This window comes from Haliaeetus leucocephalus, unplaced genomic scaffold, assembly GCF_000737465.1.
Source record: "Haliaeetus leucocephalus isolate CR32 unplaced genomic scaffold, Haliaeetus_leucocephalus-4.0 Scaffold0, whole genome shotgun sequence".
NCBI lineage: Eukaryota > Metazoa > Chordata > Aves > Accipitriformes > Accipitridae > Haliaeetus > Haliaeetus leucocephalus.
Genome location: NW_010972436.1, coordinates 1361193 through 1386716, shown reverse-complemented (window position 1 = coordinate 1386716; position 25524 = coordinate 1361193). Strand labels below are relative to the sequence as shown.

The window sequence follows — 25524 nt, the reverse complement described above, 5'->3', positions numbered from 1 at the left end:
GTAAGGCTCCGGAGCAGAGGTCAGGCTGCAGGATCCATGGTTTCTTGCCCTGAGTAACTGGCCCTCTTTAGCTCTTAGGTGAGATAAATGTAGGACAGGCTTGGAAAAAGTGCTGTTATGAGGGGCATATTCTGTTCATCTTTTCCTGTGGCCTCCAACCTTCTCTGGGCTTGCAGATTCATCCAGGTTTCCTAGTGAAGGCACAAATTGTTAGGTGGTGAACAGAGGCTTCCTTGACAGTAAGGTGGATCTTCTTTCATCTCATCTGCCGATCCTTAAAAAGTAGTTCATGGGCCCGAGCTGAAAACCTCTGATGCAGAACACTGCACAACACAGCAGGCATGCTTTGGCTGTGTGTCCTCTGCTCCTTCCTCCTCTGCTAATCCAGTCAGTTCTTGTGAACTTGTAATTGCTGTCAAGATGATAGTCTGGGATGTCACGAGTCTGGGATGTCACTTGTAATCACCCTGCAAATACAGAAAGTAGAGAACCTAACTGATTAGATGCAAAAAGCTGCTAGTGAGACACGAATAATTCAGTAATCTGGAGTTATGGGGTGGGGAATGTAGAAGAGAAAGTTAGCAGGTTTGGAGACATTTGAAGAAAATATTTAATATCATCAAGTTTGCCAGTACTCCTTTTAGAATAAGAAACTAGAGGATCATAGCAATATATTCCCAAAGAAAAATCTCTCAAAAGTGCAGAGATGCTCATCAGCTGGAATGGTGGCAGGTATCTTTGGAGATGAATTAGTAGAATGATGGGAAGGGTTGCATGAATCAAATAGCAAATTAACACTGTTGTTCAGGATTAAAGCCACATCTCCTTGCAATAAATGGTGCTACGTTGATGGTACCAGGCAGTTAAAGTTGTACACTCTCCTAGTGCATGCACAACTGTAGAATTAGAACAGTACTCTTACAGTTAAAGCTTATTCCTGTAAGAGACATGGCTTCACACCTTTAATTGAAATAATTGTACCACTTGTGCAAGCACAGTAGGTGTAGTCATACCAGCTAAACTGAATGTGGTTTATGAGGGTGATGGTGACAAGACCAGCAGCAGAATAGCAATAGCTATGCAGCTGATGCTGTTGACTGAGCTGTTTGAAAATCCTAGGACATGATCAAACAGGACCGCTGCAGGTGAGCAACAAGGTGCAGAGCTTTCAAGACAATCTGCGAACAGGAAGCATAGCAAATTGGGACAGAGCTCTGCCCAGATCAGTTCATGGGGCTCTGCAGAGAAGCTTTTATAGCACTGCCACTCCTGTGCGCTCAGTCCTGAAAAAAATAACTGCCCACTAATGACCTGTCACTATGGACAGCCTGAGCAGATGTTTGCAGAAAGCAAAGCAGCGAGAGAGGATGAATTGCTGTGTGTGGAGCATATCTGAATGTGGGGACAGGAATAGATGGGACATCAGGAAAGACGAGACAGCTTCCATTCATAACATTCAGCTTTATGTGGATTTACAGCCCTGATGCTCCTGAATCCACAGATGCTGAGTTATTACTTACAACAAAATATAGCAATTGAAATCTCCCTTGTTTCCACACTTTGACTTCTGTTTCCCTTGTTGGCAATGTTACTTATAGGAGGCAAACTAATTAAGAACATGGGGAAGTAGTTTACACGGAGGACAAACAAAACCTAGCCACTTAATCTTTCATATATTCTCAACCCAAACAATTCAGAGTAGGCAAAATATTTGATTTAGACGTTTTATTGGAAATAACCTTTTTTTCCTTTTCTTCCCTTTTTTCTTTTCCCTTTTGTTTCCTTTTCTTTCTGGCTGCTCCCATGCTTCCCAGATAGAAATTAAAGTGAATAAAATGCCTTGGAAAATTTTTTTCTCTTGAAAATTCCAGCCCAGCAAGAAATTACTAAAATTTTTGTGAGACAATGTATTCTTAGGCAGTTTTCAGACATGTTTGCAGACACATCTATTCTGGGTCATTCACCTAAGTATAAAGGCAGGTGTAAGTTTAACTGCATCAAGCTTTTTAAATCCAAGTCTTCCCAGACTGTGTCATAGACATGGTTCAGCTATCCCATCTGGATTGTGCCAGCAGTAGATGATGACATAAGAAGTCTGCAGCAGGTCGTTATGGAATAACCTGTCTGCCTGGGTTGGGCTTTATCCAGTTGTCTAATAGAGATTGGCTAAAACATGGAAGCATGGAGTCTACTGCGCTTCCCATAAGGTTTGTTTCTGTTATTTATGGCTGAAGTATCTGGATGTTTCTTCATATTTCTCAACATAGCTGTGATCCATGTATTCCACATGGTGAAGAGGTTAACATGCTACCATAACTATGATGGGAGGAGTGTATAGAAATGGAGAAGAAAGAAAAGAGATTTATGTCCTATCCTATCCTATCCTATTTCCTATCCTTTCTCATTGTTAGGGGCTTGCCACTATTGAATGTTTTGTTTATGGTACAGAAAGCCATGGTTTTTATGGCTTGACATTAAATAGATTTAATATTATCATGAAATAGTTCTGGACACATAACAGGAATCCAGACAGTGTTTTGTGACATTGTCAGGCAGCAAGCACAAGTGACAGCTCACAGCAGCGTTCTTGCTGGGGGGCCATTAGATCATATCATGGTAGAAACAGAGAAAATAGGTCATTCTAATGCGTAACATAATGTAATCTGTTGGGCCATTCATAGAACGTGAGAATGAACATAGCTTAAAACCAGCAAGACTGTGAGGATTGGTGTCCCACCTGCCTGTACAGAAGTTTATATTCCTGATGTGTACAGTGACAGCCACATGTAAAACTTTTCACAACATGACAAGAGCTAGCTGCTGTACTCTTATGGCACCCTGCTTTCCACACCTGTGTATTTTTTCAGCAAAATACATTGGGGATTATCCTCTTCAGAGGGAATTCTCATTGTTTCTGCCCCTCACTGGTTTGAGTTTACAGCCCACCTCTGTTTTAACTAACAGGTATTCCAGGGAGATTATTGCCTCCCCGAAGGGTGGTGTGTGTGGGGACTGCCACTGCCTGCTGCTGGACTGATTGTCTTAGACTAGCACGTTGTGGTGGTTTTCATGAAGTACCATGGCTCATAAGAAAGGATAAATTGGGTCAGTTTACAGTTCCACGCTGCCCATGATGCTGTGCCCAGGAACTGCAGTTTGGGGAAGGAGGGTAAGAACAGGGCAAGTACATGGCAAAGCTGCTTTCACTAGGGCATCCCAGATCCTGACACTTTTGAGAATGAGTTCCTAGTACTTATGTTATGAGAAATGATGGGTAAAAATTTCCTCTTTGCCTTTTCCATGTTTCCCATTATTTTCTACATTGCTTTTGCATTTATCCCTCTGTCAATGTTTTTTGTAGGGTGAAGGATCCTAGTCTGTTTAATTTGGTCCTTCCTTGTTCAGAAACTTTCCATTCCTTTGGTCATCCTTAATTACTTTCTCTCTACTATTTCTAATGCTGCTGTCTCCATTATTGAGACAGAGGGATGAGAACTAGTTGCTGTATGCAAGTTACAAATATTCAAACAGGTGCCCCAGGGATTTGTACAGTGACATGATGTTGCCTTCTGTTTTGTTCTCTGTTGCTTTCCTGACATTTCCTAACCTGCCTTTTTGACTTCCACTGAGCTGACACTTTGATAGAACTATCCACAGCAACTCAAAGGTATCTTCCCTGAGTGAAAATTGCTAATTTTAAGTTCATTGCTGTGTTCATATAGTTACAATTGTTCATTCCCATGTCCATTACTTTGCGCTGACATTCATCTTGCATTTCAACAGTATTTTGAAAACCATCTGCAAGTCTTTGTGATCAGATTTAATTTGTATTACCCTGATATTTTTCTTCTCATCAGTAAGCTTTGTCACTTCATTTTTTTCCAGATCACTTATGAATACGTTGAACAGCTCATTCAAGTTGTTTCCTAACTTTTAATCAGTTGTTAATCCTCCATAGGACCTTCCCTCTTATTCTTTGAGAGCTTAGGAGGTTTTTTGAGAGTCTTCAGTGAAAGACTTCATAAAAAAGGATTTAGAAATGCAAGTTCTATATCAAGTGATCACCCATATCCACATGCTTATCAGCTCCTTCAAAGAACTCAATCATATTTGTGCAGTATGACTTCCTTCTGCAAAAGCTCTGTGAGGGGCAATTGCTATGTCATTCCTCTCTTATACCCAGCAATTCTTTTCTTCATTATTGTTTCTACCAATTGCAGGCATATAGAAGTTAGACCTCCTGCCCCTAGCATCCCCTCAAAATGCTTTTCAGACACTGGCATTGCGTTTGCTGCTTTTTCTCCTAGTACCAAGGCTGGGTTAGGTCTTTACATTATATGCCACGGTTTAATTGCTCAGCCTTTACTATTTCACGTTCAGTTTAGATTTCAGTCAAGATTTCTAAAACATTGAATCCTTCGATTTACTCGTGTTCATTTACTGATTTGTCCTAAAGCCTTTTCTTCCAGTTCTTCAGCTTGAGACAGTTCCCCTGGCTTTTCTCTGCAAAGAAAACCCCAGTGTGGGGACCTTCTTACATCCCTATGGAAGATGCATGGATGCAGAGAATTCATTGAGCTTTTGTGCTTCATCCTTATCTTCTCTGAGCACTCTTTTTACATCTCAATCATCTGTCAGCCCTACAGACACTCTGGCAGGCTTCCTGCTTCTGTTGTCTTTGAAAATAATTTTATTACATGTTTTTATGTCTTCAGCTACTTGTTCCTCAAGATATGCTTTTCAACGGACTTATTATGGTTTCTCATTTAGCTTACCAGACCCATGCTCTTTTCTGTTTTCCTTATTTGAGTAGAACTTGCACATTTTGAGGGACAGTACCCTCCTTTATTCAGCTGTTAAACCAGCCTGGGCTGAGGCAGCAGCAAAAGGCAGGTTCTTTTGAACTGACACCACCGTTTTAAATATGCAGTGTACCAATATTTCCAACATTAGGGGCTGATAGTCTGTGCCCCACTCTGTCCTGTGACAGACACTATTCCATGCCTCTGCCCCTCATGCCCACTCCTGACTGTCCTCATCCACACACGTGGACCCGTTACTGATGTGGCACACTGTCACTGCAGGGAGGAGCCAGATGCAGGCTGAGCTCTCCTTCTCTTCCTTCCCTTAGACGGTAACGTGCCTCCTGCTTTCTAGCAAAGTGCCAGAGGAGAGGAGAGCCGCTACAAGGTATGGGGCGAGTGTGGCTCTGAGACTTGAGTTGGGGGAGGTACTAAGGAGGGAACAAGGGGGGGCGGGGGTTGGAAGGAGAGGTAAAGTACCATGCGGTAGGGGAAGAGCATGGGATCCCAGTGCCATCTTGTTCATCAGCTTCCACAACAGGGCAGTGCTTTTGCAGGACAAATCCCTGTGCCTCCGCCAAATCTGACCATCTGGAAGCTGAGGGAGGAGGTGGGCAAAAAGAAAGAGGTGCTTCCCCCCACCCTAGTCCTCCATACCAACCCTTCCAGCACTGCAAAGATTCATTATTTTATACTCTTACAGTATTGTGCGGTATTGTGCTACTCTATTTGGGGCTGCTGTTGCACAGGCTTCCCATCGTGCTGCATAGCTCTACTCTGTCATGACTGGAAGTAGCACAGAAGACTCAGGTTCCCCAGGGAGATTAAGCACCATCCTAGTCTGGGGCATTTCTTACCAACTGCTGTTGGTTATAGAGTCCTGAAAGTTTGTTTGCTCCACGAATCTGGTTCCTAGGAGGCTTATTTTGTCTGCGCACCAAGGCTCAGCCCAAGTGCTATGCATTGCTCTGAATGGCAGGATAGCCGAGACTTAAATGCGACAGTGCTGAGTGTTTAGTGACTTGTTCTCCCTTATAAATTTTATCCTCTTATCATTGACAGTCAGTGGAGCTGCACCGTTAACTCCGTAGCAAGAGGTTTGGTTTTGGAACGAAATATTCCCACGCCACTTGTATGTGGCCTAGCTGGTGAAAACAAAGCTTTTATCTATCACAGCTCTTCTAGATAACAGATCCCTTCTCCATTGTTTCTGCTGAAATGTCATCTGGAGTTTCTGTACAGATGCTCAGGGATGAATTCTGTCCCTGGTTGCTCGTCAGTCCAGTAAGTTGTTCTTGCAGAGCCGAACAAAGACACAGTAGCTCGCACTGTATATCTCGGTGCAAAACCTCACTGAATGGAGCTGCAGGCTGGAGATGTGTGTGTTGCAGGCATAAAAATAAAAACTTCTGTTCATATGGCTCCTTTAAGTGGGCACGTTTTTGCAACTATGCCCTCCTGTGATGTTAATATGTGAGATTGAGCAGGGCTGAGCCTGGACAGTCCCTGAGTGGTAAACTCTTCATAGGTGGTGACCTTCCCTGGCATTGTTATTACTGAATTTTGACCCAACTTGGTGTAGGGTAACAGTGTTAAACTCTTTGGGATGCTGCTGTCAGACTATGTTGCTTGCTGACATGATTTAGGCCTTGGCTCTTTTCATCAACAGAGAGATGCTGATGTTCTTGCTCAGGGAATGGCATTCTGCCAAACTGAAATACCTACCTAGTGCTCTCAAAGCCATGCGGCTTTTCACTTCTCCTTTTATGAATCTTCTGCTGCACTGGTCCCACAGAATTGCAGTAGCCTTATGCTCCTTGGATCCACCTCATTATAATGGGGAACCACAGAGAAAATTCACCTCCAGGCAGAAAGCCAGCACAAAATGGAGGGTACCGGTCAACTCACACTCGGAACTGAAAGAAAAGTCCTCCTTTGAACATTGCATAGACTTCATGCTAAACTCTGTACAAAGGTGATTTTCACACAGAACATTATGCACAGTCTAAAATTGTCCTTGGTTACTCAAAAGCTTAAAGGAGTTGCATCAGGCAGTTAAAAGTGGAATCTGGTGCTCCGTCTGCAAACTGCAGTGCTGTCCTTTGGGATAAAAGGTGCTTGAGAAATGTAAGTTATGACAATAATGAAAAAATCCCTGTGTCTCTGTGTCATGGGGTGGTGCTCGAAGTCACGCACATGCAGAGAGGGAAAGAATGGGCCCCTGGCAGGGGAGTTTTCATGAGGGCCCAGCACTGACCCATGTGGAGTGAGGATTCTCGAGTTACAGATGGAGGGAGGAACAGGATCAGAAAACCAGAACTGGTTTGAAGTTCAGGTGATGAAAAGTGGTAGGCTGGAGTTCAAAGACAGGATTATTGGCTAGTGTTGCTTTAGTAGTTGGTGGGGGAAGAGCTTAAGGCCACAGCATTACTGCATTGCTGATTTATCAACACAGCCAACACTGTGTATGGTATTAGTCACTTCTAAATCCAGCCGCTGGCAATGAAAAGCACATTTAATCCATGTGTTAGATTGTTTGAAGAGGTATCTGTCTCCTGGTCTCTCCCCGAGGTTGGGATTGCTGAAATTGAAAAGGAGGTGAGAGAGGAGATTTTAACTGTTTCACAAACCCTTCTCCTTTTGAAGGGGTCACATCTCCAATAGCATCTTTAACATTTGAGATATTGAAAAATGAAGGGCTCTCTCCCCTCTTGCCCCCTGCAGAGAGAACTGCCACTGTTGTCTTCTGTGACTTAGGCGCAAAAATCAAAGACAGGATTTGTATTTAAACAGTTTATTGTTTTTAAGTGTGGGTTGTTTTTTTTTTTCTCAAGCTGGGATTAATGTTCTGTGCTTAGCAGTTCCAGGACTCATCTGCACTGTTGGCTCTGATCTCTCTGCAGCAGCCCACCACTGCAAGATAAAACACTGAAAAACATCCCTTATTAAAGTAATTCTCCTTTAGTCTTTTTCTTCAGTTCTCTTCCATGAAAGAGTATCATTGTTTAACTAGTTCCCTCAATGGTTAATTCCCCTCCGATTTAATACCCATACGCTCTGTTAGCACACAAGGGGCTCACACTGGCTGTGGGAGGTTATAGACTGAAGCTCCAAAAATGTCAGCGCAAGAATAGAGGACAGTTCTCAGATCGGGCTTGAGTTGCATCTGCAGAGTTACACCAATACCTGGAATACGAGTGGGGAAATTAGAGGGTGAACCTAAGCTATATTTGCAAATCTGCAAAGGGTATCCAAAGTAAGAATTAAAGAACATCAGTAAGTCGACAGAGAGAAAAGGGGGTGAAAATGTTTGGAATAGCTGGAAAGCTGAAGACTGAGAATAAAGCACATTGGTAAAACATAGGGTGTTATAGTTCAGTATTGATGTATATTGACAAAACCCTAAGACAGCAGACTGGAATAGCAGGCGTATAGCAGATCACAACTGAGCTATGTACTCCAACCTACATGGGAGGCCCCAACACTGAAATAACCCCAACTGCTGCAGGATGGGCTCATGCTGAAAGAGCAGAGCTGTCTGTGGACTGCTAAAATATTTGCCTTGGTGCTGCATAGCTTATATCAGTCACATGAATACAAATTCACCTATAAGCAGCAAAAAAAAGGGTGCTAACAGAATCCAATAGGAAGTATGTGAAGATCTTTTTCTAGTTAAAAATGAGATGTAACAAATCTCAGAACTAATGTCCAGTGATGCTATGGCCCCTCTTGAAGATCACTGTGTCTGGGCATCTTTAGTCAAGTGCAAAGGCACTCTGCAAGCAGGAAATAGGCAACTTGGCCAATAAATAACTGCTTTATACAGTTAACACACACAGAAGCTAGCTAGGATTTAATGAAATATTAGGCTAAGCATTAGCATATTCCTCACCGGTGTAAATGGACCCAAAGAGTCATTGCTGGTGAGGCAGGCATCAATTGGGAGGGAAGAGTTGGCCTCCATGGTTGCCATCTGCCACCACCCGGGTCAGGACTGATAGCATTGACAACTCAATTCAGTGACCCCAATGATTTGTGACTGGTCCTTAGCTGGACTGACCAGCAGGTCAAGGGAGGTGATTCTCCCCCTCTACTCTGCTCTCTTGAGACCCCACCTGCAGTACTGCGTTCAGCTCTGGGGCCCCCAACATAAGAAGGACATGGACCTGTTGGAGTGAGCCCAGAGGAGGGCCACAAAGATGATCAGAGGGCTGGAGCACCTCTCCTGTGAAGAGCAGCTGAGAGAGTTGGGGTTGTTCAGCCTGGAGAAGAGAAGGCTCCAGGGAGACCTTATAGTGGCCTTCCAGTATCTAAAGGGGCCCTATAGAAAAGCCAGAGACTTTTTACTTTTTACAAGGGCATGTAGTGATAGGACAAGGGGTAATGGCTTTAAACTGAAAGAAGGTAGATTTAGATTAGATGTAAGGAAGAATTTCTTCACTGTGAGGGTGGTGAGGCACTGGAACAGGTTGTCCAGAGAGGTTGTGGATGTCCCATCCCTGGCAGTGTTCAAGGCCAGTTTGGATGGGGCTTTGAGCAACCTGGTGTAGTGGAAGGTGTCCCTGACCGTGGCAGGGGGGTTGGAACTAGAAGATCTTTAAGTGCCCTTCCAACTCGAACCATTCTATGATTCTATGACTATCCCAATTAAACCTGTGGTTTTGTTCTTCCTCTGAGATTTTATATCTTTCCATGTTGGTGTTTTCCTCTTGAATCCCTGGGCTACTGCAGGTGCCGTCTCAACAGCCCTACCTCTGTCTATAACTTTTGCCTTACAAACTTTCTCCCAGCTTGTTCTCAGCAGTTTGAGTCAAGTTGCATTCTATCAGAGCTGGGCCCTGCATCCTTGGTACACAGGTAGTTAAATCCCTGGGTGGTGTGTCAAAGGAGGAAGCTTACAGCAGGTATTGCAGAGAAGGAGGGTTACCGTAGCCTGTTGATTTTAAAGTGGCATAATTTTGGAGCTTGCTCAGTATCAGCACTTTATATTTTGGGGATCTTGTCTCAGTTCTAAAAGGAGACAAGAAATAGCTCCCTAACTAGGGTTGTTCATACAGCTTCTTTCTAGGGTTTTCTGGTTAAGAATGTTTTGAATCAGGCAAGTTGGCACTTCTTCTCAAGCCATAAAGTCTGGAGTTTTTTGTGAGAGGTGAGGTTAGGTAATGGAACCTTTGGCTTCAGGATCATTGTTCCCAGATGAACCTAGCTTAGTAACCGTAAAAATTACTTTTATATTAGAGCTTCTGATGGTCTTCACAAGCTGGGCTGCAAGAGCATCTACCAGCAGTGCACTTGCTTAATGTGGGACTGCCTAGCTATTTCTTGTCTTGCCACTGGCAGCCTCACTGCTGGGCTGTAGGGTCCATGAACCAGCCATGGGAAATGAATAACTCTCTTCATTATAGAAGTGTGGTCCTGCTAGGGTACATCTGAGTTACATGAGCAGGAAGTGGTGAAGAAGCGAAGCTCATGTTGCTACTTCCCCTGCCACATCTGCTCCGCTGATGAAAAGCGGGCTTTGGTTTGCAGGCTGTCTGGTATGTTTCAGGCTCCCAGGTTATCAACACCGAGGTAAAGTAAGCGCATGCCTTAAATTTGTCAGTGCTACAGTTTAACTCTCTGCCTGCTCCAAAGTAGGGAATACAGACTTTCTGCAAACAGTTTTTCCTAGCTGAAAGTTGTGGTCACCCATGCTAAGCCATTACAGAGAAAAGACTCTTTCAACCTTCAGTATTGTGGCCCCTGTCCAAGAAAAAAATATATTTATTGCAGGCTGTTCGTTTTGTCCGCAATTTGTCTCACTCTTCAGATATAGAGTAAGTCACTGCAGAGGGCAACTGCATTCTTCTATTGTATGACAGAGTCACTTGCTTTATTGGGAACTGTGACAGAGTAGTGATTGGTCTATACAGAAGATTTTTCCCTGCTACCAGCTTATTTGGGTGATGTGTGCAAACTTCTCCATGAGATTGCTGCAGAGAAAGAGATCTGTTGGAATAAGCATACACAATGCATTGTTTGGACTACTGACTTGAGGTAATTATAGCCTCTTGGCCATGCCATCACTTCTACCTGCTAGTGTCTTTCCATGTCTAGTAACTAATGTCTACCAATGGTTGGTGCATGTTCATCCAAATCACAGCATTGCCTATAAGCTTTCTAGAGGCTAGACTCAGCAGTCCCAGCAGCTCGTAGATGTTGACAAGCATATACTTCTTCCAGCTTTGCTCTGCCACCAAGACACAGTATGGAAGCCATTGCCAAGTTTGATTTCAGTGCTTCTGGAGAGGACGAGTTGAGCTTCCGGGCTGGGGATATGCTGAAGGTAAGTGCAGCCCCAGGCTTGACTAAACAGCATTTTTTAGAGTGCTGCCAGATCTTTCTCTGCTCCCATTTGCCTTGACAAAACAGATGAAGACAGATGTCTATAAACTGTGATACTGATGCAGTATGCTCATCTCCCATAGGGCTTGCTATAGGTCAACGAACAATCCCCAGGTCGCTTGAGTCTGTGTCCACTTCACTTGATTTTAGGTCCATAAACTACAGATTTAGTTGCCTACAGTCCTCCAGTAGTCAGCAGGGAAGGATAAGTACATTTGCTGAGGCAGAGATCCAGTTCTTCAGTAGACAGATTTTGAGAGTCTGTTTTCATTGACTATATAGGTAGTCTAGGGTGACTACATTTAGGATTACCATGTCTAAAGGCAGGCAGGATGAGTGTGGTCCAGAGAGACTGCTGTCTTCTTTATTTCCAGCTCTTAAACTGTTTCAAAGATAGTTATCATGCATTATAGAACTTATATCTAACTTTTCACTGTAAGTAATTACTGTTAGTTGCAGCAGGGTTTTTAGGCAATTGCAAATAGAAGAGGAAAAGTCCATGAGACAGTCTGTTACACACATAATGGAAGAGTTTAAGCGGTCCTGGGCTAATAATATTATATACACCCTTGCAGGAATTTAGCGGTGGGGGAATGGCAGAATTAGAGTTGATTATATACAATACAGAGCATGTGAGAGTCTCTTTAAAGTTGATGTGCATGTGTTGTGGTAGAACAGTTCTTGTTAACCCTGCCAAAGTCCCACAGATGAAGTCACACGCTGCTCCACCCTAATTATTTATCCCCTTCTCAGCCCCCAGCGTAGCTGTTCTCTTTCAGTTGAGTATAACTCCTCTCTAAGGCCTTAACTCCTCCACTGGTCAAAGGGATGATGTACAATAGGATCTAAACCCTTATTTGGCCAGGGAGCCTTCGATACCTCCCTGTACAGTCCCAGCTATTCCAGTTAATAATGAGATATCGGGTCTCAGCCTTACCTCTTCCATCACCGCCATTTTTTATTTTATTGGCCTTTTAATTCTTGAAGCTTAGACAAAGCTGATGGCATCCAGAATTCATTAAGATCAAATACCATTTTTTTCCAGAGAGCTATGAGAAGGTTCTGGAGAAATTACTGCCTCTCTTCAGCATAGACAAACACTCTCATTCCTGATTCTTCCTTAGGTCAAAAGTAGTCCCCATGTCCCTACTGTCCCATGATCTTTACCTGATATCTTCTTCCTGAGGAGATGTGGTTTCATCAAGCCCCTGGCTGGGGTGGTGGTGGTGGCCAGATCACTTTTCCTTCTGTTCCTCGGTTTCCCTTCCTGTGAAATCATTATAAGCTAGAGCTTCCTTTCAAAGTATGTTGGAAGCTACTGATGAAAAGTGTCGAATAACACTAGACATCAGTATTATTAGTAGCTGTCACAGAGATTTCACTACCAGAAAAGTCAGACTGCCTCTTGCTTTAATGTCCTTGAGGTAAACAAAATAACACCTTAGCTGCCCAAGCCATAGTAAGAGTAAGTTTGCTTGACTAACATCTCCCTTCTGGCATACACACACACACACATTCATACCCCTTCATGAGCCCCCTCCTGCTGCCTGCACAACCTGCTGGCTGCCTTTTCTGATTTATAAAGGAGATAAGATGAACAGTATTGATGTAGAGATTAGAAAACAGGAAACATGAGGCCCTCAACCAGCAGTGACAGGAGGAAATCCACCCTCTCACCACCACCCCCCCCACATCCTTCTCTGAGAGGATGACACGGAGAGAAACCTGCCAGCCCTGTACCGAGAACCAGCAGGTGGGTCTTTCTGGAAACCTTGCTGCCAAAAGAGCAGGGCCTGAACGTGAGCAGGGAGTAGCTATCATCCCTTTTGGTTGGCCACAGCATCAAAAAAAGAGCCTTAATCTGGCACCCAGGGATGGGGGAAGCAGTGACTATACAAGTAGGGAACTCCACAGCTTTCTATTCCCCAACCTTTCCGTATCCAAATGCATCAAAAAGGCCTACGTGGCAGGCAAGGCAATGGAGAATCGGCCCCAGAGACAGTAACATCTTGTTGCCAATACCGAGCAGTTAGAATGTGCGTTAGGCTCTCAAAAACATGAAATTGGCTTACAAAACAAGTATTATTATTGTTAACAATAGATTTTAAATAAGTCTTTTCCACTTGCTTTCTCCTTTTAAAACTGTCATGGCTCGTGCTTTCAGGCTTCTCTCCAAAACCAGAGAGAACAGAAACATGTGCTATTTCATAAAGCAGAATTCTGGCCCAGGAGTTGGAATGTCAAACAAAGCACCAAAGACCACAACATTTGCAGTGAAATCACAATGTGGTTGTATCCCTGTCCCCTCTTCTCTAGTTTAGGTCTATACCAGCGGCCATCAGCCAGGGAGCAGTGAATTTGGGCAGTCCCTGGTCAGCAGTGCAGTCCCTAAGGACCATTACAGTCAACATTAATGTGAGGACACTTGAAGTTGCTCCAGTGTATGCTGTGGACTAGCTTCCTGCAATCCTACAATATCTTAGGTGCAATAGTGGCTTTAGAATACTTTTTGCCTCCTTCTTTTATCTACCTTGGCAAAGCTCAGAGCAGCTGAGGACTTAACTCACTAAATAGTCTCTTGTGAAATGACATGTGAGAGCACATGGTAACATCTGTGCAGTCATAACGCGCACACACACAGAGATATAGCTGTATATCCCTCCATACCCATATATGTCAGAGGAGTTGTCACAGATTTTTTTTTTTTCCCTCCCTTGTGAGATGCTCCAGTACCAACTATTAAAAGCAGCACAGAGAACTCCTTAACCCTTATTAAGTCCTTCAGAGCTGAATTTCTCCATTTCACAGACATCAGAGACATGCAGACAGCATCTCCAGCCACCTGGACAGGCATTCAGATGAAGGCATGAAGTTAACAGCCAATCCTTCTAATTCTACTCGGCCTTCTTTATTGCTTGCTTTGCTCTGAAGTGCTCATCAGCCACTAACTTTGCTGCACAGTGGGTGGGAAGTAGAGCATATGTGGAGTTCTCTTCTATTCTTACAAGAAATTCTAGGTTTCTGCCAGAGTCTTGGTTACTTTTGCCTTTCTCAGGAGACATTTTTATTCCATCCATCTCTCGGTTGCAGGTTTTGAGCTCCCAGGAAGAGTGGTACAAGGCTGAGCTCAGAAGTCAAGAGGGCTACGTTCCTAAGAACTTCATTGATTTTCACGTTCCCCCGTAAGTGTCACGGAAACCGCGTGCACCACCATTGCACGTTTCCACAGAGCGCTGTCGAGAGCACGTGTGCGTGCGTGTACAGAGACATGACAGAGGAAGCACTGGTTATAACATGCTACAATTTCAGGCTGGCAAGGATCGCCATCATGCTATCCGCAGTTCTGCCAGCGTACCTTATTTCTACCGTGAAATACCCTCTGTTCTTTCAGAGCTGGACGGTCCTCAATGCTCTCTCTCCTCCCAAGTGACTCCTTTGTTACTGCTGCTCAGAGGGATGTCACTGGGATGTGGCAGGAACTGCATTTAGATCTCCTCGGACGGAAGGAGAATAGTCACGATGTGAAGTCTTGGTAACAGAGGCAGAGGCTGAGCACAAAAGGAAGAGCAAGAGCTCTCTCTGAAAATGACTTACAAAAACGTAACTCCCTCCCCCCAACTCCTGACTCCACCGACTCCCGTTCCCCCCGCGGGCTGTGCGTTTCCCTCGCTGCACTAGAGGTCAGTGCAACGCTACGGGAAACCTGACAGCGGGGCTGGCTCCGGGATTGACAGGGGACACACCAGCCCCGCCGCCCACCTCCCACTCTCCCACGGTCCCACCCACCCCTTCCCCACGTCTCATGACTGCACCCCCAGCCACAGAGCTGGCAGAGGACACCCGTGCCTCCGTCTGCCTCTTCCCACCGAGCGGGCGGCACCGCGCTTCCAGAAAGGACGGCTGCGGGTTTAAATGCGGGTTAAATGTGCTGTCCGGCCCTGTGCCAGAAATACGACAACGCATGGCGTTTTTACAACTTCTTCCTTTCAGCTGGCAGAAATGCTCCCTGAAGCCCCTCTAATTGACCTCTTTTGAAGAGGTGCTGCAGCGTTTCAGGAGCGAACAGGCAGAGCCTGCACCAAGCCCAGTACTACTGGCTGTAAGACACTGGTGCCCTGAGCAGGCGAACTGGGAGTGTACAAGGATTTTGAGGGGACAAATAAATGCCACTGTCCCCTTTGGAGGTGGCCCTTACCGGCCTTTTTGGATATACGCCAGCCTGCTTGGCTGAGCTGAAGGACATTATTAGTTTGCTGTGCAAATATGGGCTTCTACTTTTGGGCCTCAGGGGGATGAGTTCTCCCAGTCAGTTGTTCTTGTTCGCTCTTTCACAGGGCTGTGGCATCATGCAGGGACACTAGCAGCTTCTTTTTTCACACACGTTTTTCTCATGATGCTTTCTCTATGCAAGAGCTGTGAAGAAATATTTCCACTTTGACGCTTTTCAAAGAGTAGCAGGTCTGCACTTTGAAGCAGTTCAGGCCAGATGCTAGAACCAGATGTAGGGCAGAAAGCCGTCTCCTATTTTTGATGGACCGTTTTTTCCCATCTTTGTCTTGTCAAGTAATCATTGAGACTGGTTATCAGTGCTGATTAAAGTCTGATTTCCCTTTGCTAATGATACACAGGTAAACTGTGATGATAGTAAGGAGAAGTATAACGAAACTCAAAAGTAGAAATGACAGAGCTTATGAAACTATCAGTCCTTAATTTTAATGCAATACGGGCACTTAAGCATTACATAAAAGCAGAACACTGCAGACTGTAGATCTTATCCACTGTGGAGGGGACATATATAAGTCTACATGATGATTTTTTTTCTCCACTGAAAAATTCCTGTTGACACTGTATTATTTTACTATTTATGGTGACTTTCTCATTATTTGTCCAGTGCCTTACACTACTGTTTGTTATGCCTGGCTAAATTTACATAAGTGTGCTTACGTATTCTGTGTTTCTGCAATTTTGTGGTATTATAACTCTTGCAGGAACCAATTTATTAGTACTAAAACTTTCATAGCTTGCTTCTGCTAAAAATTTATGTGTGTCCCTTGCAATATATCCATCACAGTCCAGTAATTTTCAATCAGTTTACCAAAAGCAATTTGATGTATATGTCTGAGAATTATGTGTGTATGTATATATACATACACATTTGTAATTTAAAATTTCTTTGACTAACACCTTACTGTACTGTGCCTGTAATGACAGCTTCAGCTGAGTGTTGCTTCTTAGCAGGCCAAAGCTTACATTGTTCTCTTTGCATCTACGTGCTTTTACTGCTCAAAGAAAATGGTCTGCACCCATCAAAACCCTGTACCTTAGCATGTACATGGCCACTGGGAGTAGTCATGCGGGCTCCTCTGATCCTTTTGTTTTGTCTCTCCTCCACCCTGCTTATTCACATTCTCCCTTCCCTCAATTTTTTTGTTCCTCATCTTAATTCACATTCCTTATTCACGTCTCCATGATTTTTCCCACTTGACAGCTGGTTTGATGAGAGGATATCCCGCCACGAAGCAGAGAACATCCTCATGAGCAAAGGAGTTGGCTCCTTCATCGTCCGAGCCAGTCAGAACTCTCATGGTGACTTCTCCATCTCTGTCAGGTATCTGCTTCTCATAGCATCTTCCTGCTTCTTTTCCTGTTTAATCGTGTCCCTAGCCTCCTCTTGACAGGATTCCTAATGTGACATAGCCTCTTGGGAAGTTTGCATGCTGCCAGTCACTGGCAGTGCTGCTGCGTTGTGAATGAGAACAAATTAGGTATCTGATTCCCAAATGTTTCTGCCTCTTTTCAAGTGACACAGTGAATGCCCCATTCCAAAGCTGCAACCCCTGGTGACCTGCTTCTCTGAAAGAGCTGCAGCAAAGCAGAGTGGTGCATGGGACAATTCCCACAGTGCAAAACACATGCCTTCCATTTGTTTTAATTCCCTGACAGCTCTGGTCACTGAATCCAAGCATTCCACTACTACTCATTAAGAGATGACTATTACATTGTTAACTTATCTCCCACAGGTCACTAAACAGCCATTGGACAGGAATGGCGTTCCATTGCTTGCAGCCCAGCTGCATTTCAGCAACTTATTGTAGCCCAGCCCTTCTCAGAGCATTTGCTTCAGAGCAGAGCTCTGAAATGATGGTTGGTTTCCCAATTTTCAGTCAAAAAATTGATAACCAATTTTAAGTTAGAGTAGTGCTTAGCAGTGTCTTTTCCAAGCAGTGTGCACTTTCTGATTCAGGGAGCTCAAAAAGTACCGGGGAGGAATGCAGGAAAACATTCTGGTTACATCTACACCAATAAACTAAGTACAGTTAGGCTCCTTCTCTGGCCCTGAGGTCAAGCAATGTGGCAGATCTCAGATCCATGTGGCTAAACCCTCTTCACCCCACAGAACAGAACAGCTGTATTCAAGCAGCTCACTGCAAACAGTTCCTGGTCCAGGAACTAGGACCCATTCTGTCCCCCTACCCATGGCCCAGCACTGTCTAGGGGATGGTTTTTTGCTTAAACCAAAACCATGCTAACACTTTAACAGCTTGTGTGACTATAGCACTCCAGGATAGCACTCAGTTCCTGCCTGGTCCCCGTTTAGTTTATTTGAGCAGAAGTAAGAGGAGGGGAGTTGCAGGGGAGGAGCAGGGACAGAAAGTTGAGACTGTTAGTTTGGCTTGTAACAGCAACCAATAATTCCTTCCTTTTTTTTTCATTTGGGTAGGGAGAATGACCAGTAGTAATGATATTACACTAGATATTATACAATTACAAAACTCAGTGTATGGCTTCATGTGGCTACATCTGCATGTAGTGGTGATGCCTGTGGTGTGAAAAGGTATAATACATCTCTTGTAGTCAGTGCAGACTGGATGTTAACAGGAACCTGCAGAGGCTAGTGCGTAGACTACAACTTCACCTTTGTCTCCCATACAAAATATGGAATAAAGCTTTTAGCTATTTGTGGCCCTGAAAGCTCCTCTGGCCTTTATTTCAAAGGAGAGGCTTTAAAACCCTATGCTTTGTTCCGATAGTGCTTTGTGACTGGGCAGCCCTGTGGCACTCCAGGTTTGTAACTTGATGAGTCTTTTGAAATATAGAGCCACATCTAGGTCCAGTACACACAAAGATCGCCATTGCTTTATTTTCCAGAAGTCTGGATTTGGTCAAGAAAGAAGCTTTGGTGCCCTTCTGGAAAAGGCTTTTTCAAAAAAGATAAAAGTGCAATCTGGTTGATGATGTCTTACTTTTCCAATTGGATCCAGGCATGAAGATGATGTGCAACACTTCAAAGTGATGAGGGATTCAAAGGGTAACTATTACTTGTGGACAGAGAAATTCCACTCGCTAAACAAGCTGGTGGATTACTACAAGACAACTTCCATCTCCAGGCAGAAGCAGATCTTCCTGAGGGACAACAGCCGAGAAGAGAAGGTAAACACAAACTATCCTTAGGAGTTTCTCAGTAAGAAACCTTTCTGTGGAAGGAATTCATCCCATGAGAATGCATCAGGGCAGTGGAGAGGGAGAGTCTGTCCTTGGACACCCAGTCACATCAATATGCTGGTGGGCCCTGCAATACAGATTTTAGTGGATTCAGTTGTATGTGCAGTTATATAACTGAGCAGAATTTTCTGATTCTGTTTTGGATAGCAATAGGCAGTGCTGCAAATCTGCATAGAGGTGCTGTGCTAAGGCCCCAGAGCTGAAATTCTAAGATGCCTTACACATACAAGGGAAGCAGGACTTACCTTATTGAAATGCCTAGATTTCATAAGGGCAGGTACACAGCTGACTGGTAGGTTGCGTCTGAGAAGAATTTGAGTCTGGTTTCCTAGTGTCCTTGAATGCACTCAGAGTGCAGCTGTTATTACAGTTGAAAGTTTGTCTGCTCAGAGGAATTGTCCATCTCCTGTTACCGAGCAAACACAGTACGGAGTGTGGAGGAACTGATGGCAGAACCTGCAGCAGTGGCTGATAGGAACTGAAAAGTACTGCTGAGAACATAGCAGATATGGGAACAAGCTGTGCATTCAGGGAAGATGTAGTAGATGTTTGAGAAGGCAGGGAAATCCCAGCCCAATGAATGCCTGGTTTTGTGCCAGGGGAAGAAGCATATGACATAGGAGAGACTGCTATGCATTGCACACACAGTACTGGGAGTGAACATGCCTAGTAACTGCAGTAACCAAAGTCCTCCTCTACTGGGAAACGGATTCTGGTATTAAATTACCAAGATATGCAGGTAAAGGCAAGGCAGAAAGTACATGACTTGCTCATGGCATCGCTAAAGTTTTATAGGCTGCACATGGGTCATTCTTGCTGGGTCCAAAAGAGAGATGATATATTTTTCAGTCTGAAGAAGGGGCTTGTAGTGTTGTCTCCTTCTAGACCACTTACACAAAGCTTTAAAAATGCATTAGTAAGGTATAAAATAGAGACTATGGGACCTATGAGAGAGAGATCACAGCAAAGAATTGTCTGGGGAAGGAGAAAGGAAGACTGTATGCATGTATATCAGTAAAACAACCTGTTTGGGCTGACTGTGAGCAGGAAGGGAAAGAGAGCAGCATTTGCTCCAAGATGCAGACAGGCAAATGAAAGAACAGGAGTCAAGTTTGCTTTGGCAAACACTCTGTACATTTGTTATGGTGATGGGCTCAGCAGGGTATATTTAGCACTCGTCACAGTGGGGTTTCTGTTCACAATTCAAATTTCTAGATACTACAGCCATATGATAAAATGATAGCAATATACAGATTTCAGTGTAGAGACAAATGAAGTCTAAGGGCAGTATTTCCAAAAAGAGCTCAGCTTCTGTGCCAGTCCTCACATCAGTGGCCACATTTTCAGCCCAGCACCTTCTATTATTACCCACTCTTCAGATGGGGAATGGCTATAACAAAGATCTAAAGGATCTTTCCTTTGGAAGAGCTTCCAAGGTAGAGGGTAGTGGTAGTGATCAGTGTGCAATGACTGCTAAGTTGAGGATGTGGTGGGAAGCAAAACCTGACCTCACTTTTGTGGTCTTTCTTCCATCAGGAGAGGCGTGGTGGGAGCCTGGAACGGATGGTCCGGGAAGGATTCCACCTGGGTGGAGCAGCTGGAGAAGACCATTCTTCTATATCCAAGAGATATGTAGAGCATCCTATCCCTATACTGCAGCAGCAACAGGTACTACCAGGAATGAGGGGCTGGGACTTCAAGCCCAGGTACATGAAACACTGGCCTTAATCGCTTGGTAGCGAGTGAACAGTCACTTTGTCAGAAATCTGCCACCCTGAACCTGCTTTATGAAGCAGAGTCAGTTAGGTCTTCGTATGAGAATAGCAGCAATTGATTGTGTTGGCCTGGGGAGCTCTTTTGATGTGCAATAAATATGTGGGCTTTTATTTAGTTCTGTGATCTGTGACTCATTGACAAACCAGCAAAAAATAGAAGTCAGTGTGCAGTGGCCATTTCACTGGGAACCTGGGAGTACTCACAGGGATTTTTGGGGGCTCCATCCCAAAAACTGGAAAACAAGGAATGGTGTCATGTTCTTGCTTTGCTTAGGAAAGGACATAAGGTATCACCCAGTGAGAGAGCAGAAAAACACTCTGAAATCTTGCACACACACATATATGGTTTCAGGAACTTGTCTCTAGTCTGTGGGACAAAAGAAACAGGCAGCAAGGTTTCCTTTTTCTGAGTTATACTACTGACATTCAGCACCACAAAACACAACACAGGAATGAGAAATGATTATGGTAACCCTCGGAGAGTTTGGTTTCCTTCAGAACATTCCTCCTTCTCCTCCTCCTCCTCCCTTTTCTGGGCCCTCTCTTCACTCTTTCATCATGTTGCATCCCTGATGTATGAGGTTTCTTTACTCCTTTGCTTGCATAGAGGACAACAGCAGTACCTGGTACTGTCTTCAAAGTTCCTCCTGATTAATTTTGGGCGGAAGTAGTTTTCCTGGGGTTGGCTCATCTCTCCAGCTAGAGACAGTGTAGCATCATCCAAGGAGAGGACTTGTCCTACTGAAGGGAAGAAATCCGAAGCCATGACCCTTAAGGCATGAGAACTCGCACATCACAAGGCCAGGGACAATCGTGAAATGGCTGTTCTCTCTCAGACAACCGGTGTTGCCTGTCAGGGGACTGCTAATGGAATAACACAGCTTCTGACAAAGCTGAGGGCCTTTACTCTTTGGAGCACAGTCTATGCATGAGTCACATTTGATACAGAGCAGAAGCGCTCATAGGAGTGAAGCATCTATGTAGTAAGTCTTGCAGCTGCAAAGCCAAAGTGGGTTCACTCACTTTCTGGCAGGGAAAGGTGAGGTGCAAATTGTGCTCCAGTCTCAGGCAGCCTCAGCAACCTTTTTGCTGACAAAAGTGCAAGTGAGACCAAGGGAGTTTTTGGAAGTGGGTGCAAGAAAGGAAGCAGCAAGAGGGAGAGGGTGAAAGCTGTTTACAAGCAACAGCAAGCACAAGCTGTTGCTCTTCCTCCCCTTTGTTGACACAGCTGATCAGACCCTGTGTCACTGAAGCACTGCTGCAAGCTGAGCTAACATGATAACAGATTCTGTCACACCGTTATCATAAAAAAAGCTTAGTGCATGCACTAAGGGCCTGGAGGGATGAAGACACTCAGTGCCTCTCAGCTGTGCAGACAAAAGAGAACTTGCTCCCTAGTTGTTGCCTACTTCCTCTCTCCAGCAGTCTGGGCTGATTTGTGTTGATATGACTTCAGATGTGTGGTCATGTGGCTTCTTTTCTTTGAACCTGATTTTGTCTCTTTCTTCCTGTTAATTGGGCTACTGGATTCTCAGACTTGCTCCCTGCCTTTTACAACGTGGAGCAGCCCAAGAAAAAGTAAAGTAGTGAGTCTTCAGATACAGTCAGCTGTGTCAGCGTTGCTGCCATTCCACCAGCATTTGGGACAGAAGAAGAGCAAGGAGTGGGCAGGACTGGGGCATAATGACTCCAGATTGGCAAAAGTCTCCTTGGCAAGCATGACTTTTCACCTGTGAGTTAGAACAGCCTTGGGTTTTTCTCCAGAAGTCCCAGAGGCCAAAAAAGCTCCTCTCTGACCACTTTTCCCAGCAGCTGTGGAACACAGCTGAGGACAGTCAACTTTCAACTTCTAAGAAGAAAAATCCAAAATAGAACAGTCTAACGTGACTTCTCCCATGAGGGGCATTGTTTGCAGAACTGCAGCACAGGGATTGTATTGGAAGTAGACATCTAAGATGATTTACTTGAGGGTTGGACCCTTACTTCCTGGCCACCAATGACTCTTAAAGCCCCTCATTTATACATCTCAGCATATACGTGAATTTCTCTTGGTGTTTTCTTTCTAGGATAGATATGGTGGGAGTCTGGACAGGAAAGATGGGCTGCATGGACTAAGGGATCACAGCCAAGGAAGTGCAGCAGCTATGCAACGGAGACACACAGACCCGCTGCACCAGCAGACATCGGTAGGTGATGTACCTGGAAGGCCCCATCTGCCCAACTCAATGGGTCCCTTAGCAATGGCCAAGCAGTCTGGGCAATGTCACCTGCACAGCAGTTGCATGAGGAATAGTGTATTAAGCCTGTCGGGACATATCTTAGAAGGTGCTTTTGAGTCTCAAGATTCTACCCCAGCCACTTGAATCTGCTTCTGGGGCACTCTGAAGGTAGGACTACAGTGTTATATGAGTGTAGTTCTAGGACTGCTCTCAAGGCCAGTCTTAGTTAATGTGCAGACTTAGTAGAAGAGGGAACTTAGCATGAGCTCAAAAAAAAAGGCATCTGGGACATTGTGAATGAGCCCAAGCTCACCCATGGGTTTGGGTCAAGCATGGATCCAGTCCAGCAGAAGACATTTCTGAAAACCTAATGATCTTTCCTAGAAGAGCTTCATGCCCACTGATGCAAGGGACTATCAAGTATCTTTGCCGCCACAGCCAGGCCTCCCTAAGCACAGTAGCTAGACGTACAGTACTCTTTTTAAGTCCCCATGATAAGTTGCCTCGTGATACTGTGCCACGCTACAGTGCTCCTTCTGCCTTGCAATGCACTTGCACCTCTCAAATTGTCCATGCCCCATGGTGTGCATGCCAACAATTTCTCAGAAAAGAAGCCCATGCAATGTCCTTTAAAATCTGATTTCTGATAAAAATGGGAGATTGACTGCAAAGTCTCTTATGACAAAGTTCTCATAAGAAAAAAAATCTGACCATAGTGCTCATTTATAAACTGATAAACCCAAACAGTTCCTAAATCCTTTTGATCTCAGGGGACTGACTTTGGGGAGAGTCCAAAGAAGGTTTAAGACCCTCCCCTATGCCCCAGAAGTGCCTGAAAGAGCAAGTATCATTCTTTACAATGTTCACTAGACTTGCCTGTGTGCTGGCTCTCTTGATGTATCCCTCATAGTCCTCTGCTGGCCAAGGGCACATTTCTATAGCTGTACCAGCACCAGCTCACCTCCCTAGAGCCATTAGCTTATAGTGTACAGCCCAGCAGGACTCAGGCAGGAGCCCTTCTCTGTGGTCTCGTAACTGGCTTCAAACATGGCTACCACAGCTGATCTTACAGGGCGGAGGAGACAGAGCCATGTGAACACTATTTCCTAAGGACCTGCTCTCAGTCTGACTTTTCACCTTGTGGTGTGAATACCCATGAATATACTGAGGGTGCTGAGAACCCAAGCACCCTCCCTTGGTGTCCCGGAAAATTGGTCCCTCCTTCCTGGCATCTTGGCCACTTCCTGGTTTAATTGCAAGATGGTCTCAATTTCAGCATTGCTTGTCCTCTCTTACTGACCATATGGAATGGGGCATAAGAGAGGTGACAGGAGGATGATTTCTAAGAGTCCTGGCTCATTGTTCCCTGCCTGTCTCTATCTCCTTTTCAGCGAACGCTATGGGTCCGTGCCTTGTACGACTTCGATGCTGTGGAGCATGACGAGCTGGGCTTCCGCAGTGGAGACATCTTAGAGGTTCTGGACAGCTCCAACCCATCATGGTGGAAAGGACGTCTGCGTGGGGAACTGGGTCTCTTCCCTGCCAACTACGTCACACCAGTGCCCCTGTGAGGGCACAGTATGCCCCAGAGGGGCATGTTGGAGCTGCTCTTCTGACATGACAGGGACAGAGAGGGAGTGCATCTTCCATTGCCCCCAGGACATACGGTGGTTTTGGTTTTGTCTTAATTTATTGGCAATTGATCTTTTGAAATGTTGGTATGAAAGGGAACCCTTTGAAGAGGATAGGAATTTTTTCCCCTATTTTTCACATCCATGAAGGGGAGACAGCAAAAATCCTGGACTGTTCATTGAGACCTTGCTGGATCCTCCCTGCCCTGTCACTTCTTTGGCTAAGTATTGATAACTTCCTGCAGTTAGGTTTGTTCTGTGGAAATGCACCTCAGACAAGTCAGGCTTCAGTATTCAGGTAGCCCTACCCCTTCCTTTTGGATCTGGTAGCACTTGGTAGTCTCTCCAGGCTCCATTTCACCTTTCTTTCAGAGGCAGGAGGAACACCCACGTGTATTAAATGATCATTAGTAATCACATTTATCATTCAGGTAGGGGAGGAAAGTGAGGGGGACTTAGGCTGAGGTGCAAGGCAACCTTGACTTTTCTAAATAGTTTCTGGCTTACCCCTCTAGTACTTTCTGTGGGTATGGACTGTATGGATATACCAGATGAAGGGAAAGGATCCTGCAAGCTTTTGTACAAACAAACCAGTGGTGAAGGTATGGGAGGCTTAGAAGCTACTTTCTTTGCTTCTTCTGATAGTCCTGCTCTTCTTTCTGCACCCCGTAATGACAACTTGTCCCACTTTCAAGCTGCTCTCTGAGGTACCTGCGCTTCTGTTAGGCATCCTGGTTAGAGCAGGTTAGGCCCTTCAGCTAAATTAATATTCACTGGATCAGATAACAATGAATATCCCTCACTGGTTCCTTTTGTAAAACTGAATTGGGGAGGGGTTGGAGAGAAGAGGTTTTTCTGGTTTGGTGGCAGAAGTTCTTTCCCTGAGAACGTGGTGTGTTCAGGATCACTGTGTACACAACTCTGACTTGCTGGTGGAATGCCTCATCCAACAGGTTAAGCTGTTACTTTACAGTATGCAGAGAATAAAGTTGTGGCCATCAAATAGTCTGTTCCCTGTTCCAGTTTCTTTTGGATGAAACAAGGTAAATGAATAAGTTTTTCAAATCATTGCTAAGCGAATGGCCAGATGTGATACAAATATACTGCAAATGCACATTTAAAAATGATCCAAACCCTGTGAAGGAGACACTGCTGCATAACCACTGCTCAGGCAACTTGATATTAAACAAGCTGCCTGAATTTTTCACAA

General features: G+C 44.7%; 1 protein-coding gene across 1 annotated transcript in view; it reads left to right on the top strand.

Annotated features, from left to right (window-relative positions):
- Positions 1-24254, top strand: part of GRAP2 (GRB2-related adaptor protein 2) — a 76608-nt gene extending 52354 nt beyond the window's left edge. The window contains exons 2-8 of the mRNA XM_010562320.1: positions 11025-11127; positions 14277-14368; positions 16675-16794; positions 18449-18617; positions 20226-20357; positions 22531-22650; positions 24075-24254. Of these exons, the coding sequence (XP_010560622.1) occupies positions 11050-11127; positions 14277-14368; positions 16675-16794; positions 18449-18617; positions 20226-20357; positions 22531-22650; positions 24075-24254 (891 nt within the window). The 5' untranslated portion in view covers positions 11025-11049. The remainder of the gene's footprint in view (positions 1-11024; positions 11128-14276; positions 14369-16674; positions 16795-18448; positions 18618-20225; positions 20358-22530; positions 22651-24074) is intronic.
- Positions 24255-25524: the final 1270 nt, after the last annotated feature.